The sequence below is a fragment of the Enhydra lutris genome, unplaced genomic scaffold, assembly GCF_002288905.1.
Source record: "Enhydra lutris kenyoni isolate GAN:26980312 unplaced genomic scaffold, ASM228890v2 scaffoldscaffold12, whole genome shotgun sequence".
Classification (NCBI taxonomy): domain Eukaryota; kingdom Metazoa; phylum Chordata; class Mammalia; order Carnivora; family Mustelidae; genus Enhydra; species Enhydra lutris.
The window spans coordinates 45,252,559-45,269,065 of record NW_019154096.1 but is presented as its reverse complement, the minus strand read 5'-3'; the positions used below and the strand labels follow the sequence as shown (position 1 = coordinate 45,269,065).

Genomic DNA, 16,507 nt, shown 5'->3' with positions numbered 1-16,507 from the left:
TATGCACAATGATGTGTAAGAGCATTTTACTATTTATTGGCATTCTGAACCAATGGTATAAATGGGTTAAAAACAGAAAACTAAATCAGTTGATTTTCTTTTATAAAAATGAGAGTTTTATAAATTATGATCAAAATTAATTTTAGTTTATCCATGTCATCTCTATTTTCCATTGCCAGAAAGAGGTTATATATACACATATACAAAATAAAGAGTAAGAAAAATACTTAAAACTCACTTAAAAGAAAAATCTTTTATAGACACTAAGGATTAGACACTAAGGATTATATAGGTATTTTCTCTAATAAGATAAAATTTCAAAGCTTACTTTTGTCTTAAAAATTATTGAATTCTTATTTATCAAAATGGCTCAAAATCTAATGAAAGAGGCTTCAGTATTCGTGTAGAGCAAGATACAGTCTTGTTTTTAAATTCTGCATGTTCTTTATTTCAATGACAAATTTTCATGCGTTTGGTTTATTCAGGAAAGATGGGGATGCAGTCTTGCAAATATATACTTTCAGTCTTTATTGTGTAGGATTCCCAGTAAGATAAGGAACATTTCAATCATCAGTTTGCTCACTTTTAAAAATGTAAATAACCATCCTTAGATTATTCAACATTTATGGTTGACAAAAAAAAAATCTATAAACTCATACGGCTGGTTAAAAATAACAGTGCCTACTTAATCTAACAATTATGAAGAAACACTATTCATAAAAATTGAATACTCACCATAATCTGGATGAAAAATTTGGCGAATTAGAAGAAGGAACCATTCTTTAGTCAAGCCACCCATGTCCAAACCAGCTTCTCCTACAAATGTAACTTTCAGCTTCTTTTTTAAGTCTGCTCTTTTCCGGGTTAACTATTTGAAAAATTTATATGGTAGAGATGAACAAAGGGCAGTAAATAGGAAATTAACCTTTTCAATTCTGGGAAATGCATTAGGCAATCTTTATTTTTATTTACAATGTCACAAAACTCACTCCATCTGTTCATCCAATAATTTGTCAGTTACTACGTGAATTAAGCCTTATTATGTTTGTTGTAAAGATCAAGAGAAAGAATTAGAGGGTCAAGAACTTTGCCCAAAGTTACTGTCTCCTGGTATCATGTTGCCTTCAAGATTTTAATTTAGCAGTTTATATCATAAAATACTTAATTTCCTTTTCTTTCATTTTTATTCCTGATTTAAAAAATCACATAATGAAATTAGCCATTATCTTATAATAGCCACAAGAAGATCTGGCTGAAGTACTGCACCTACATGAAGCTCCGTACAACCAAAGTATGTTTGGGCCTGAGTACACTCAACATCCCCTGGAGGTCAGACCTCTAAGTTTAAAGATGAGTAATCTCCGGCCCGGAGAAGTTAAAATGACTCATTGCACACCCAACAAGTGACAAAGGTGGGTCCAGAATCTAAGTTACATATTCAAAAACACAAAAATGCTCACTTAAGTGTTCTACATAAAATCTTTTTCTGCGGAGTTAACAACAAACCATTAATAAACGTAAACAATGAACATAAGGCTTAATTGTGAATACACAACTGATTTTAACAATGGCACCAGAGTATAAGGAAGTACACTTAATGACATACAAAAATGAAAAACAGATTACCAAGACTTTAGTAATATACCACATTGTAGAATTTATTTAAAGCTTTAATCAATTAGTCCCATTTTGGAATAATGATCTATACCTCATCAAGCGAATCACTAACCAGATGTGTCCGTCTTACTTTCATATTTAGAAATAACATGTTCATATCAGGTTTCTGTCTTCGAGATACTTTATCCACCAGACTTTGCTATTTAAAAAAGAAAGCAAACATTTTTACTTTTACTTATATTTATACTCACTTTTGCTTTTATTTTAATTTCAATTAAAACATTTAAGCACTATAATAAAAATCATTTATATCCTTCTCTATACCATCTCTCATATAAGTATTTTCATACACTCAATTATACAAATTACTATTATTATATACTTATTATATGTATCTTTTCATTTTGGTAACACAATGGTAACGAAAGGGGGTCCAAAATGGAGGACCAAAAATAATTCACCTTCTATAGTAAAGAAAGTTGCGTTATAAGTTTCCAGATGACTCATTGCTCAAATAGCAAGGCTTTTTGTTTAATAAGTATAAACATAAAGTGGGAACACTTGAAATGAGGTATATACTACTTATGATAAACCTGGCTTAAGCGTTTTAGATATTGCATTTACTGGAAAAGCACAGTCAGTCTACTTTTAGAAAGTAATTTGTCAACATTTAGAAATATTAACAATGTTCATACCCTTTGTCTCAATAATTCCACTTCTGGGAATTCTAAACACAAAAAATATACAGTGAGATGTTCATCACAGCACTAGCTATAAAAGCAAAACTTCAGAAATATATAATATATGTATCTAATGGAATATAATACAACTATTAAAATGGATGGTTGTAATTATGTAAATAATATGGAAAGTATTTAAGAAAGGTACAAGTGAGAAAAGCAGGGAACAAAAGTATGTATAAAAAACTGTTTCAATTCTGTTGCCTTTTAAAGATATTATAGAGAAGAAATATCAAAAGAAAATTTACTAAAATATTAAGAATTTGGGTATGTTATGTTTGGGTAATGGAAATGTCTGGGTAATGGAAATGTGGGTAATTTAAAAAATCTATGGTTTTTCAAAATATAAGTAATGAGTATGTAAAAAACATATTAAAAACACCTATTAGAAATATATAAGTATTATAGGAAGTCTACATGCTTATACAATTTATTCCAACTTATATAATTTAATTAAAATAATTTTTATCACACTACTTCATCTTCTTTGGTAGCAAAGAAAAATTACTGTAGACTAGAGATGACATTTCAGATATTTTAAATAATGCAGCAAAGGACTTAACTAAATAAATTTTTAATACTACAAATCTGTATAAGGCTATGTCCATGATTTTGTAGATTACTACAATAAAACACTCTAATTTAGAGCACTTCGTTTCTCTAATTTCCAGTTCTAAAGGCTTTTAATAGTTTTGCATTTTTTCCCCCTTCTTCTCTGGGTCCTCCCTCTGATGCTTGGACTGCTCTATATTCCTATGTCATGGACTTACTGTCCTAACCTAATTTCCTATGTTGTACTCATACTCTATCTCTTGGAAAGCCACCACACTGGAAATATCCAGCAAACAAATTTATACTAAGATGCTAGTGGTAGCCAAGGCTTAGTGGCTACTCCTCCCATCAAGAATATTTAATAGAAAATGCTTGGAATGAATGAAATAATCGCTAAAAGGTAGAATTTAGATACAGTCTGATGAGGAGGTTATTTTTAGGTTGGGGAATCTCTTTCGCAGCTTCAGACACCATATAAACTCTTGTTTACATTAACTACCTATAAGGCTGTCTGTCCCTTTGTCAAAATAATCACCAGCCATTAATTCCAAGTGATGTGGCAGTTTACAACTTAAAATGTTGGGCAACAAGCAGAAGAACAGATAATGGCACTTAACTCTTCAGTCTCTACTCATTTGTGTCCATGCTCTGTGGAAGACAGCCTGTGACAGAGTCTACAGCTGCCACTCTCCTTTTAATTAGAAGAAAATTTCATTAAAGAAGATATTTGCTGTTTTAAGTGTGAGTGACATGGCAGAAAACTGCTCAGGGGAACTGAGATAAACTTCTAGCTCTTCAGACTTTTTTTTTTTTTTTTTTACAAATATAAAAAAGTTATAGCCCAAAGTAAAAAAGTTCTAAAAAGGCACATGAAATTACACAAATGCAGCTAAGAGAAACTGCCAAAATGCCAATATAGACTAATCTTTGAGCCAATATCTACCCGAGATTAAGTAGTAATTCTGATGCCTAATATACCTGTTTAAATTTACTTTTCAGGGAGGTAGAGTGGCTTTGGAACTCCCTTGGTACACACAGGCAATAATGTTTCTTCTAATATTCTCATAGTCAGTGTAAGCTGACTCTGGGATGTCACCAGTCACTCAAATCTTTTGTCCTGCTCTGTGATAGGAAAAATACTCACCTTCTGGGAACTGAATTACTGAAGAATAAACTTTTCTTATTTTTTAAAACATTTTAAAGTATTATAATTTATACTTTAGGAATGTTTTTGTATTCTTGGACAAGACATGGAAATCATTTCTTTTTACTCTGAGGATCTCTTTAAGATTACTGACAACCTTCCCTCTTTAAAATAGTGAGTGTCCCGAAAGCAGATACTCAAAACATATGAGCATTGAAATGTATAGTCTAGCCCTCTAATAAAAGAAAAACTGCTCACTCAGTCTGTATCTCTTAGAAAACATACCTAATTTTACTGAGCTGTGCTGAGACACAAGGGCTGGTGGGCAGAGAAGGGGGATAAAGACGGGTCCAGAGATAAACTTCCTCCTGCTGCATGGTCTGCCTACAGCCAGTCAGACTCCTACCCCAGTTTCTGTAGGTCTCCATGCCTTTTGGTTTCCTAAGAATCCATAAAACATCTTTCACTTCTTTGGGACATACTTCTGTTTCCCAAGGTTGTACATATCCTCTAATTTTTTGGTTTTTCCTATTTGATTTTCTTAAAACCTAGAACACGCTGCTGTGGTTTGAGTGGTGTACTCTTAAGGACACCACTTGCCGTCACTGCAGTCTTCCCCAGTGCTCTGTCGGCTACCATCGAGTTCGAATATGGGATCCACAGAATGATGTCCAACAGGTTCCCAGTACTTTGGTCTGTGAGAGGTATTTCATCTTCCTGCTCTATTTATAATATAATGAGAACCTGATGAGGGGTTATCTCTTTCCAATATCGTGAACAGGTTTAAGCACTTTTGGAGGGAGTTATAAAATGAATTTTACTTTTAACATTTCCTAATTATGCTAGAACAATTCACAAGACATTTGATTTATTTATTAAATTATTTACTGTATTGATTATAGTCAGCATAAATGTTTTTGTAGCTGGCTTACCCTTGCGATGCTTATCATCTGTTGTTCTGAGTCTCTTTGAATAATGGTTTTTTTTGCAGCTATAGAAATAACGAATGGGTACTGACAGAAGGAAAACCTGCTCAACAAGTGAAAACAGAAAAAGCAAAATGGTGTATTTTTAGCAAAATTATACTAAGGGAATATCTAAGGTACCCCTCCTAACAATATAAAACATCACTTTTGTATTGTGTTTTACCATTTACAAAATGATTTTATTTGCATCATTTCTTTTAATCCCCACAGTCTTGTGAAGTCCGTATCATTATTAGACGTGCTGTGTGTTCATTCTCTAGAGGAATCTACATCTAACATTTGGAAATGTACTAACCACTTATATGGTTCACACAAATCATTTCAGTTTATGTACAGTCACCTACAGATCATTCCCTGTGAGAATATGGCCCACACCAGAACCCAGAGGCAGAAGTGCTCATGAAGGAGGATTAGGACAGAAAGTTCATGCACAGAAATTACTATAAAAATCCATTATTACCTGGATATTTCTCATGTGCAAGCTTCAGAAATAGGAAATCTAGCAATAACTATGGTAGTAAAAAGCAAAGTAATAAATTTAAGATCAATAAAATAAAAGTATGTTGCTGCTGGCATTGTATTTAATGGTTATTAGTATGAAATGGTATGTATTTGTAAAGACAGGACATTATGATCAAAGGTCAAGAAAATAACCAACTTTCTCCCTTCAGAGCTGATCCTGTGGTATATAAAAAAGCCACAAACTACCCAGAGAGAAATGCATTTAGGGGAACTAGTAGGTGACAGTGACACTTCAGGAGACAGACTCCATCCGAAGTGGCTGCAGTGAATCCATGTTACAGCTGGAATCCATCCACGTATAGTCAAGTACTGGGTGCAAAGAAGGCGTGATGAGGAAAAAGGAGATTGCCCTAGTGCGAACCACAAATAAAACCACTTTCTCCTGATGCAACTGTTAATAAAGTTGTTCAGTACTAATGTGTAACAGTTTTGATGTCACTAAGTGCTAACTAAAAGCTTGGAAATGAGGTCTATCATCTCTCTATACATCTATCTATATCTCTATATATCTTGGTCTTATTACATATTTTCAAACAGTGTGGCTTAACCCTTCCCTCGTCATGCACATAATACTATGTGTGTGACACACTGAAATAAACAGTTGTGGCTGCTCATTGCCAGAGGAGACTTGCCCTTGGGCTCCAGGTCCCCCTCTAAGTCCAGGCTGGCTTCCCCTAAACTGAAAGGATCATAGGATCAACAGTCCTCTGAAAGCCCTTCTTGGTACCCAGTGCTGTGGCACAGTGGTTAAGAAGAGCTCTGTATTAAAAGGTGTCACTGAAATATGCACAGTAACTCTTAGAGTTGTTTTGTGGTTTTGTCTACAACATTACAATTATATTAAAGTTGGAGAAAAAAGTGTGTTTGTAAAATAAATACTTTCTCAAGAAAATATCCATCGGACAGATGGATATTCTCGGACAAAGTCCGAGAAACAATTCTTGTTTAGTTCTGAGTATTCAGATACGGACGGAGATATGTCCAGAAGGCCAGTCTATGGTTTTGGCCAATTCTGATAAAAAGGGTCCCTGGCAGATTGAACCAATTTATAAACTAATCTGGGGTTTTGAGACTACTTATATCCCTACCATAGCTCTTAAGTCTCCTTTAGAACAGACACACTCTCCAAGGTATCACATTGTTTGGGAATAAATTATGTTTGGGTTAGTCATGCTGGTTTAATCCAAACTGTGAGTGTGGATATAGGTACAGTATATTAAAGAATTTGGTCAAGCTTTTTGAAAACCTATTACACTACTATAATAAATAATTTGAGGCGAAGCCCTTTTGCTATAACTCCCATTCTTTCTATATTGTGTATAAGGGACAGAATGAAGGAGAAAAGGAGAGAACTGTACGTGTGTATATATGGATGTGTATAATTACTGTTTTGGAACAGGCATTGGCGAACCATAGGATAAATATGGTCTACCACCTGTGTACAGAAAGTTTTCTGAGACAGACACACTTGTTTATTTACACATTGTCTAACATTGTTTCTGTGTTACAGTGGTATACCAGAGTTCGTATAGTACAAAGAGCCAAAAATATTTACCATCTAGTACTTTATAGAGAAAGTTTGTGACCCCTGTACTGGCTGGTAGCATATAGAAGAAGAAGATATAAGAAACTTACACACTAAGATAGAACTTTTCCCTTCTAAAGAAGATGCTGTTAAACTAAAACCAAATTAATATGTACACAAATTCAAGATGTAAGAAAAAGAAAATGCTTTAAGAAATATAATGATGTTTCAAGGCTGGCTATCTAAACTATAAGTTTATATACAAAGTCATGTGCATACTTAAATTTATTTATACAAACATCCACTCATTATTTTGAATAGTATTTCATTTAAGTAAGTAATCAAAATGAGCTTCTGATTGTACCTGTGAGAGTTTCCAAAGCTCTGCCAGGTGTGGTATTCTTCCATGAGATCAATGTGATCCAATGTTGAATTATAGAAATCAGTATAAGGAATAAGGGGAGGATGAACCAAACTGTTTGCAGTATCTGTGAAGATAAATTCTAACAATGATCTTTTCTAACATGTGCATGATTCATTCTAACAAGAACATTTTAATGCTCACCAGATAGCCTTTATCTAGAAATTCCCATTTTAAGCAACTATAGCTCCAAAAATTTTTTTTTAAAGATTTTATTTATTTATTTGACAGACAGAGATCATAAGTAGGCAGAAAGGCAGGCAGAGAGAGAGAGGGAGAAGCAGGCTCCCCGCCGAGCAGAGAGCCCGATGTGGGGCTCGATCCCAGGACCCCAGGATCACGACCTGAGCCGAAGGCAGAGGTTTTAACCCACTGAGCCACCCAGGCACCCCTATAGCTCCAAATTTAAAAAGTAGTTTCAAATTGTGGTTCAGGGGAATGCCTGGGTGGCTCAGTAGGTTAAGTGTCTGCCTTCAGCTCAGGTTATGATCTCAGAGTCCTGGGATCTAGCCTGCAACCTGGGCTCTCTGCATAGCGGGGAGCCTACTTCTCCCTCTGCCCCTTCCCCTGCTCATGTTCTTTCTCTCTCTCTCAAATAAATAAAATCTTAAAAGAAAAATGGTGGCTCAGATACAGCCAATCATTTCTTACTTTTATAAAAAACTTGTGGTAGGGATTAGAAGAGTATAGTAAAGGGAGTACACAGGTGAGCACCGCCTCACATACTTTCCCATCAGTGTGTTCTCTCCTAGAAGTTCTTGGGAATCGACACAAGTTCCTGCTTTCTTAGGGGTCTCTACTTAGTAGGTCACATGCAGAAGACGGCCAGAACACAGAATACTGCCCAATAAAATGCATAAAGCTTTTTCATGCTTATACAGTAAATGTGAAATTCATTATCAAAACAGGAAATAAATTACAACTCTTCACTTCAAAGGCAGGTTTTAAAATTTAAGAAAGCCTCTACAGTACTCTGGGATCCTTATAGAAATGTCCCTAATATCTAACAAAAGAGAAGAAAGAGTAATAAAACCTACTAAGTAAAGCCAGCACTTTGGATGCTGATGGGATCCACCAGGAACACTTTGTTATAGGTGGAAATTCTTCAGGCTTTGCAGGAAACAGGCGCAAAGAAATAAATTGCAGCAATCTCTCTACCAATTGTTTGAACCTCTTCTGGGATAATCTGGTAAAGATTTTGAAACAATTCCAATCAAATCACATTTTCTATTTTGGCAATATGTTAGATATCAAGTGTATCCTGTACACATAAAATTATAGAATATCCCCCCAAACTCTATTTCTTAAGTTGCCAAATATTTGAAAAGATGTAAAACCTTACCTGGAGTATTGTTTCTTAAATAAGAAATAAACACCAAAATTACTGTAACATTAGCATTAAGCATTTCATTCTTAAGGCTTTCAATATTCAGTCAATCCTTGTTATATTTAGACTCAGTATTTGCAAATTTGCCTACTTGCTAAAATTTCATTGCAACCCCAAAATCAGTATTAGTGGAGCTTTCAGTCATGGTCATTTGCAGATGTGCATATTCCCAGCTGAGGTTGAACAAAGAAACACTCTGTCTTCTTATTTTAGCTCCCATACCATAAATGAGTATTCTTTACACAGTTTACTTAGTGTCATGTTTTCCACACTTTTGTGTTTTGTTAGTAATTCTGGTGTTTTAAAATGGCTCCCAAAATGTAGTGCTAAATTTCTGTCTATTGTTCTCAAATACGAGAGGAATGTGAGGTACCTTATGGAGAATAAACTTGCGTCAGATAAAATTGGTTCAAACATTAGTCATAGTGCCGTTGGTCCCAAGTTCAAGGCTAATGAATCCACAACTTCTATCAAATAAGATGTCTTTACATACAATGCTTTAAAAATAAGATCATGTATTCATCAGTTGATGGGAATACTATGACCAGCAGCTCATAGGAGCCTAACCCTGTTATGTTCTAAAAGATCAATGATTCGGTATCTGTTAATTCAGTGTTAGCAGTAACTTTATAGAACATAAATATCATGAATAATGAGAACTGACTGTATTTAAAATTAATTCTGAAAATATTTTGCCTCTAACATTTTCTTAATCATGGAGAAAAGTCATTGTTTATGTGAGTACAGCTCTATGAAAAACCAGACTGTATTGTTTTATAAATTGATACTGATGGCTAAGCTATAGTTTATGATGACATTATTAGTTAAGGAAAAGGCACTATGTAAGTAATGGTGAGACTGATTGGCAAAAATAGGAAATAAAAAGACAAATTGAAACAGTATCTGAGAAAATCCAGTCACCACTTTCAGATATAAGAAAACCAATGACAGGCAGGTGCTGTGTAATAAAAGAAAGCAGTGGATAGAAACGTCAACAACAGTTTGCTCCAGCAAAATGGTTACTTGCTTTAAACGTAGATTTTTAATTACTCTCTCGGTGGTACTAAAGGATATGTTTATAATTGGCTTTGAAGTACTGTTAATTAGAAGATCATTTCTAGAGACCTGAAAACATTTAAATATAGTTTATTATAAAATCACTAATATCAAACTTGAAACTGTACGATTATACGAGTTCTTATTAATATGATAGAATGATTTACTTTTTAAACCAGTGAACTAGGAAATGATGATCAGCTTCCACTAAGGTAGCTATCTGTCGTAGCAAGTGAGCATAGATGACATACGTAGATGTATTATTAAATTGAGGATTCTGAAAAAGATATTAAAGATAATTGTGTTAAAATTTTGTTAACATGAAAGGAAAGACACTAAGCTTAATGAGCTAAGTGGTAAATTAGGAAACTAAATTTGAGATTATGAAATACTGGGTGAAAACCTATAAAACAATAATCTATTTGTTTAATTGTTTAATTAACAGAAACTTTGATTTTTGGCTGTGGAATAGCAGAAAGAGCATGGGCTTTGAAATTAAGACAGATCTGGGCCTGAGGGCTGATTCTACCACTTAGGCATGTTCCTTAAACTTTGAGTCTCATTTCCCCATCTCTAAAATAGGAATGATAGTATCTATCTTACTTAAGTAGTAAAAAAGAAAATGTATGTAAGGCTCCTAGCTCCATGGTAATCACTATTATCCAATTAAACAAAAAACTGTTCTTCCTTGATTAAAGAAAAAAAGAATGCTAGAAAAAGTAAGTAAGAGCTGGTTGTGAAACCTCTGCCACTGTGAAATGAATTAGTGGCACGTCTCACAAAGAACAAGGAGAGAGCCATAACACAGCGTCTGACAACCTTCAAATGTCAAAGGGACACTGAAGGAGTGCTTAAAGCCTCTAGTTACATCTCTACAACCTAAACTCTTATCACTATGTGCATTTCAGAGCTTCACAGAAAAAATGAATATTACTGAAAAATAAACTGAAATTGTGGCAGCTAAGAGAGCACCATGTATTCTTCGAAACTGACTGCCTCCGGCAGACAGCCTCACCTGGTAGTGCTCCTGAGACAGTGTCAAGGGCAGAGCTTTTGGCTGACACACAGACTCACTCAAAAAATCTGAGCTTCACTTGTTATTTCTCTAGCTTTTACTATCTACATACACTTCCTCCCTTTCTTCTCGTTTTGCTTTTGTCCTTCCTACTTCTCTACTTTCCGTTCTTGTATCTTTCCCCTACCTCTTGTCTACTTGCGTTTTTCCCACTTTTACTTTTTTCCTTTCTTCCCTTTTTATTACTAATGTGCATATTTCCTTTTATTGGACATAATATTTAACTAAACACTTCATCTTACTTAACATAATGTTTTACCTTTAAATGAGATAATAATATACACAAACAGCTTTTGTAAGTTGTAAAGACTAATACAAAAGCAGTATGCTGGCTATGTAATAACATACTTATTTCTCAGAAAATACTACAAACTAAAAATTGCTTATTATTTGTCTGGACCTTATTTTCTTGTATCTACGAATCTATATCTCTCAAGAGGAAAAAGTTCATCACCTTTGCTTTAGCAAACATAAGCAATCACCTTGAATTCTCCATTAGAATTCTAATGGAAGCATTTATTTAAAATACCTAGAGAAGTTAGAAACCTACTAGTTGGGAAATAAAAGAAAGTTCTGAAGCCCATTAAAGCTAGTTATAAGAAGTTGACTGGATGAAGCAGAGATGCTTCCATTCTGCTTGATCCTGAATACTACAGCAGAAAGGCAAGAACTACATTAAAATTTTAATCCAAAAGATAATTTAGCTTCCCATTGTTTATTTGTTATAACCTTAATGCTCTGGTTACACTATAATCTAAAAACTATCAATAATGTTGCACAAAACAATACTTAGTACTTGGTATCATTTCCCTTAACACATGCATAGAGGGAGATCTGAATTAGACAACTTCAATTCTCGCTTTCTTACCTGTAAAAGTATAAAATATGCTCTAAGATCATCTTTTGTTCGTGGACTGTAAAAGAAATATGCATAATTGATTACAGGTTAGTATTTAATCTTATATCTAACAAAAAATGATACATGTTTTTGTGAGAACTGAGCTGGTAAAAGCCAAAAATGAGAATTAGTATGTATGATTACTTAGACAGTAACATATTCATAGTATGCTGGGAATATAGGTTCTTCTGTGCTTACTCTTGGATGGTTCTGAAGACATGTAAAAGATGAGTTAAGTAGGGGCGCATGGGTGGCTCACTTGGTTAAGCATGACTCTTGACTTCAGCTTGGGTCACAGTCTCAGGTTGTGAGATGGAGCCCAGGCTCCGAACTCAGCATGGGGTCTGCTTGAGATTCTCTCTCTGCCCTTCCTCCCAACTCATGCTCTCACATGATTTCTCTCTCTCAAATAAACAAATAAAATCTTAAAAAAGAAAGGTAAATTAAATAGGCTATAATGTTTTATGAGGTAAATATCATGACTAACTCAGGAAGGAGTTAAGAGCCTGATAAATAATCAACAATTTTGGGGCGCCTGGGTGGCTCAGTGGGTTAAAGCCTCTGCCTTCGGCTTAGCTCATGATCTCAGGGTCCTGGGATCGAGCCCCGCATCGGGCTCTCTACTCAGCAGGGAACCTGCTTCCTCCTCTCTCTCTGCCTGCCTCTCTACTTATAATCTCTATTTATCAAATAAATAAATAAAATCTTTTAAAAAATCAACAATTTTAGAGTACTTACATTTTTGTTTTAATAAAGGATAGTTGTATCTCACTTAAAAATACTGATGCACTAAAGAAAGAAAATGTGCTTGTATTTATCTATTTCTGAAATGATACAGAAATGTCTGCAAATCAAATCACATGGTTAATGCATCTAGTATGTGTCTAATTAAATTTGAAATTAAATTCATATTTGAATACCTTTGAGAAGTAACTGATTTATAATTTTTTCCCCATATAAATCTGGATTTTCACATTGTCAGATTTGACCAAGAGTTTTTGTTATTCCCGAAGCTGATGAGTGTTTCTTTCTGGCCCTCTCAGGATCTATTGAATGGACTCTCAGAAATAACCTGAAGTAACTTCTTGAATTAATAGTGGTTCACCTATATGATTATCAGATTCAATTCATGATCCTTGACTGGGTCCAAAACCCAGATATTAAAGAACACTTTTTTTTTTTTAAAGATTTTATTTATTTGACAGAGAGAGAGAGAGAGATCACAAGTAGGCAAAGAGGCAGGCAGAGAGAGAGGGGAGGAAGCAGACTCCCTGCGGAGCAGAGAGCCCACACGGGGCTCGATCCCAGGACCCTGGGATCATGACCTGAGCTGAAGGCAGAGGCTTTAACCCACTGAGCCACCCAGGCACCCCCTAAAGAACACTTTTGAGACAACTGGGGTAATTTAAATGTGGACTGCATTTTAGAGAGTACTATAAGAAAAAACATTAAATTTGTTTGGTGTGATACCGTGTTACAGTTACGTAGGAAAAGATTATTGAGAAATATATGCTGAAGCAATTCGAGGTTAAGTGTCATGATGTCTTCCATTTACTAAAAGAAATAATTATGCATACACTCACACCCACAGGGAGAAAAAGCAAAAAGCAAATGTGGCATAAAATTAACAACTGGTGAATCTCAGTGAAAGGTATATGAGTTCTCATTAACTTTTCTGTGGCTTGAAATTTTTCAAAATTAAATGCTGGGGAAGAAAAGGTTCACCTCCCAGTATCTCCTTATTTCCTTTAAGAAAATAAATGACCAAATGATTACTTATTTTTCTGTTATAGTTACAAAATAAATCTGAAAACATAAACCACTGCCCCAAATGTACAAAATGACCTTTACAAAATGTAAAGCTACATAGTCTGAAATATAAATAGATAACATGTGTTAAAATTTGACATTTGTATACACACACATATATAAAAATATTTAGTAACATTTCTTTGTGGAAGAATTATCTTGATTGAATAATGATTTAAACTGTTCAGGTTTAAATCAAATCTAAACTATTTCTGTCTATAATTTCTACATAATTGTCAGACCATTTTCTAAATGGGACTACTGTTTTAGAAATTATATTTGAAAATACTTTTATTTATTTATTTATTTATTTTCAAGATTTTATTTATGAGAGAGAGAGAGATAGGGACATAGAGAGAGAACAAGCAGGGGGAGAGGCAGAGGGAGAGGGAGAAGAAGGCTCCCCACTGAGCAGAGACCCTAACATGGGGCTCTGTCCCAGGACCCAGAGATCATGATCTGAGCCAAAGGCAGACACTTAACCATCTGAGCCATCCAGGTGCCCCAATTTGAAAATATTGTAAAACACTCAAGGCAATTCATAAATATTAAAATTCCTGGTGATAGGCGAGCCCTATTTTTTCCATTTTATAGCAATACCATAACAATTTCCAAGTTCCTGTCCCATGCACTACTATTTTAATGTAGCACATAGCTCTGGGTATTGAAGTTGTGGTTGAGATCACAGGCTGTTCGCCAGACTGCTTAGGTTCTAATCCTGACTCAGGCACTTACTATGTTAACTGGGGCAATTTCTTTAACTATTCTGTAAATTGTTTCCTTCATTGTGAAATGAAAATAATCATATTACATATTTCATAAAATTGCAGTGAAGATTCAATGAGAAATACACAGAAGATTGTTAGAAAGGAGCCTAGCCCTTAATAATAAACAGTAAACTTTAGATATCGTTGTTGTTATAAAAAAATCCAAAATAAAACAAGATTTTTGGGTAAAGACCACATGCTCCTTTGATAGATAAATCACACTGAACTATCGTTTAATCTGTCTCAGGCACACGTCTGAGGAGCACAGTTGGAAAGCTGTGAGTGTGTGCTTATGGGAGGGGACTCAGACCTGAGCGGGGTTAGGCCATTGGGCTTCCTCCTCTCAGGAGCTCTCCCACACTCTAAATCTCTCTTCATTTCCAGTGAAGCACTATGGGTTCAACCAAAATCACACAATTTAAGGAAAATGCAAATTTATTAGTGTAATGACAAATTAGGAAAAATACTGTTAAAAATCATATCAAACTATACAGTATGATTTCAGTTGTTTCAAAAAGATGACCAGAAAAATAAAAATGGCAAAACGTTAACATGTTTACTTTTTTTATAATACTAGCAGTGACTTTTCTAGGTTTTCTGTAATAACCATGAATTTCTTTGAAAATCAGAGTGATGTTATTTAAAAATATGGGGTATGTTTAACATTTAATAATTTTTTAAAAGATTTATTTATTTATTTGAGAGAGCGCACACATGAATGGGAGGTGGGCAGAGGGAGAGAATCTCAGGCAGATCCTCACTGGTACGGAGCCCGATGTGGGGCTGGATCCCATGACCTGCGCCGAAACCAAGAGTCAGATGCTCAACTGCCAGAGCCACCCGTGTATCCCTTAACATTTAATAATTTTGATATTATTTTTAAATGGGGCTTAATATAAACATTTGAATTATAATTTAATGTTATTCTGTTGGCTTTAGTAGAAGCTATTATTTAAGTTATATGCTACTTAAATAATACCAATTTAGATAATATGGACTTTTCAAAGTATATTGTTGTATTCTGCCTATCCAGGGATATTCTAATATTATCGATTACATTGCCATCATTCCTTATATAATGATTCAAGATTTAGTTCCAGGAAAAAAATATTTCAGTAGCCAAACTTACATTTCCTTATATTAGAAAGAAGAAAGATTTTGCTCTAGCTACCAAGAAATCCAAAGCTAAATTTAATGTCCATAGATTTAATTCTAGGTTACTAATGTAACTAGCCATCCCATTTTTATAACATACATATATCTGTACATAACAACTTTTATATATAATTTTAAAGGATTCACAGATCCTGTGAGGCCCACATATAGACCCTCCTAAGAAGACAGAAATCTCATTAAAAAGCTTTGTCATAAGTGCTTTTTATTTTTTGCCATGAATAGTTTATAATCTCAGATCTCTGTTTTTAAAACAACTAAGATCTTTTCTGAGAGTAAAATGCACGCATATATATTAAAGATGTATGGGATGTGGAAATTATTATCTATATTGATTAGCTAAATATTCGTTAAAATTACCCTTTCCATTCTTGTAATAGGCTGTTAATGATTCCCTTCAATACTGTCTTCTGAATGTCTTGAGGCTATAGGGAAAAGAAAACCATAAAATAATTAGGATTAGGTACTTAGGTCACTTTTACATGTTAATTATATTTATAGATGTGTTTCAATAGTGAAATCAGACTTGCTGACTGAGGACTGCCACTTATGGTGGTATGATTTTCACATCTGAGAGGGCTAGAGCACCAATGACATAGATTACAATTAGAATGCCCCCAGAATGTGCCGTGCATACAAACTACACAAACGTATACGGTGGCCCTTTGATGACCACCATCAGTTTTATATAACTGAAAAAAATTTCCTTTCCCTGGATTGGCAGGATAAAATCATGAACACGAGTCAGAGAGTAGCATGTTTAACAATATAAAATGACTGCATATATTAAATATACTTATTACTATTGGTAACAAGTTATAATTAGCAGGTAGAT

At 34.4% G+C, this 16,507-nt stretch overlaps 1 protein-coding gene across 3 annotated transcripts in view; it reads right to left on the bottom strand.

Moving 5' to 3' along the window:
• The window catches only part of LOC111145082 (HECT domain E3 ubiquitin protein ligase 2), a 76,595-nt gene that overhangs the window by 14,671 nt on the left and 45,417 nt on the right, over positions 1-16,507 (bottom strand). For 2 of the 3 annotated variants that reach the window (XM_022499711.1, XM_022499709.1), the window contains 8 exons: positions 16,033-16,097; positions 11,894-11,939; positions 10,118-10,227; positions 8,545-8,693; positions 7,451-7,574; positions 4,986-5,082; positions 1,709-1,816; positions 736-868 (listed from right to left, as the gene is read on the bottom strand). In XM_022499711.1, the coding sequence (XP_022355419.1) occupies positions 736-868; positions 1,709-1,816; positions 4,986-5,082; positions 7,451-7,574; positions 8,545-8,693; positions 10,118-10,227; positions 11,894-11,939; positions 16,033-16,097 (832 nt within the window). Of the gene's footprint in view, positions 1-735; positions 869-1,708; positions 1,817-4,985; positions 5,083-7,450; positions 7,575-8,544; positions 8,703-10,114; positions 10,228-11,893; positions 11,940-16,032; positions 16,098-16,507 lie in introns of all 3 variants that reach the window. The other variant, XM_022499710.1, reaches the window with a different exon arrangement.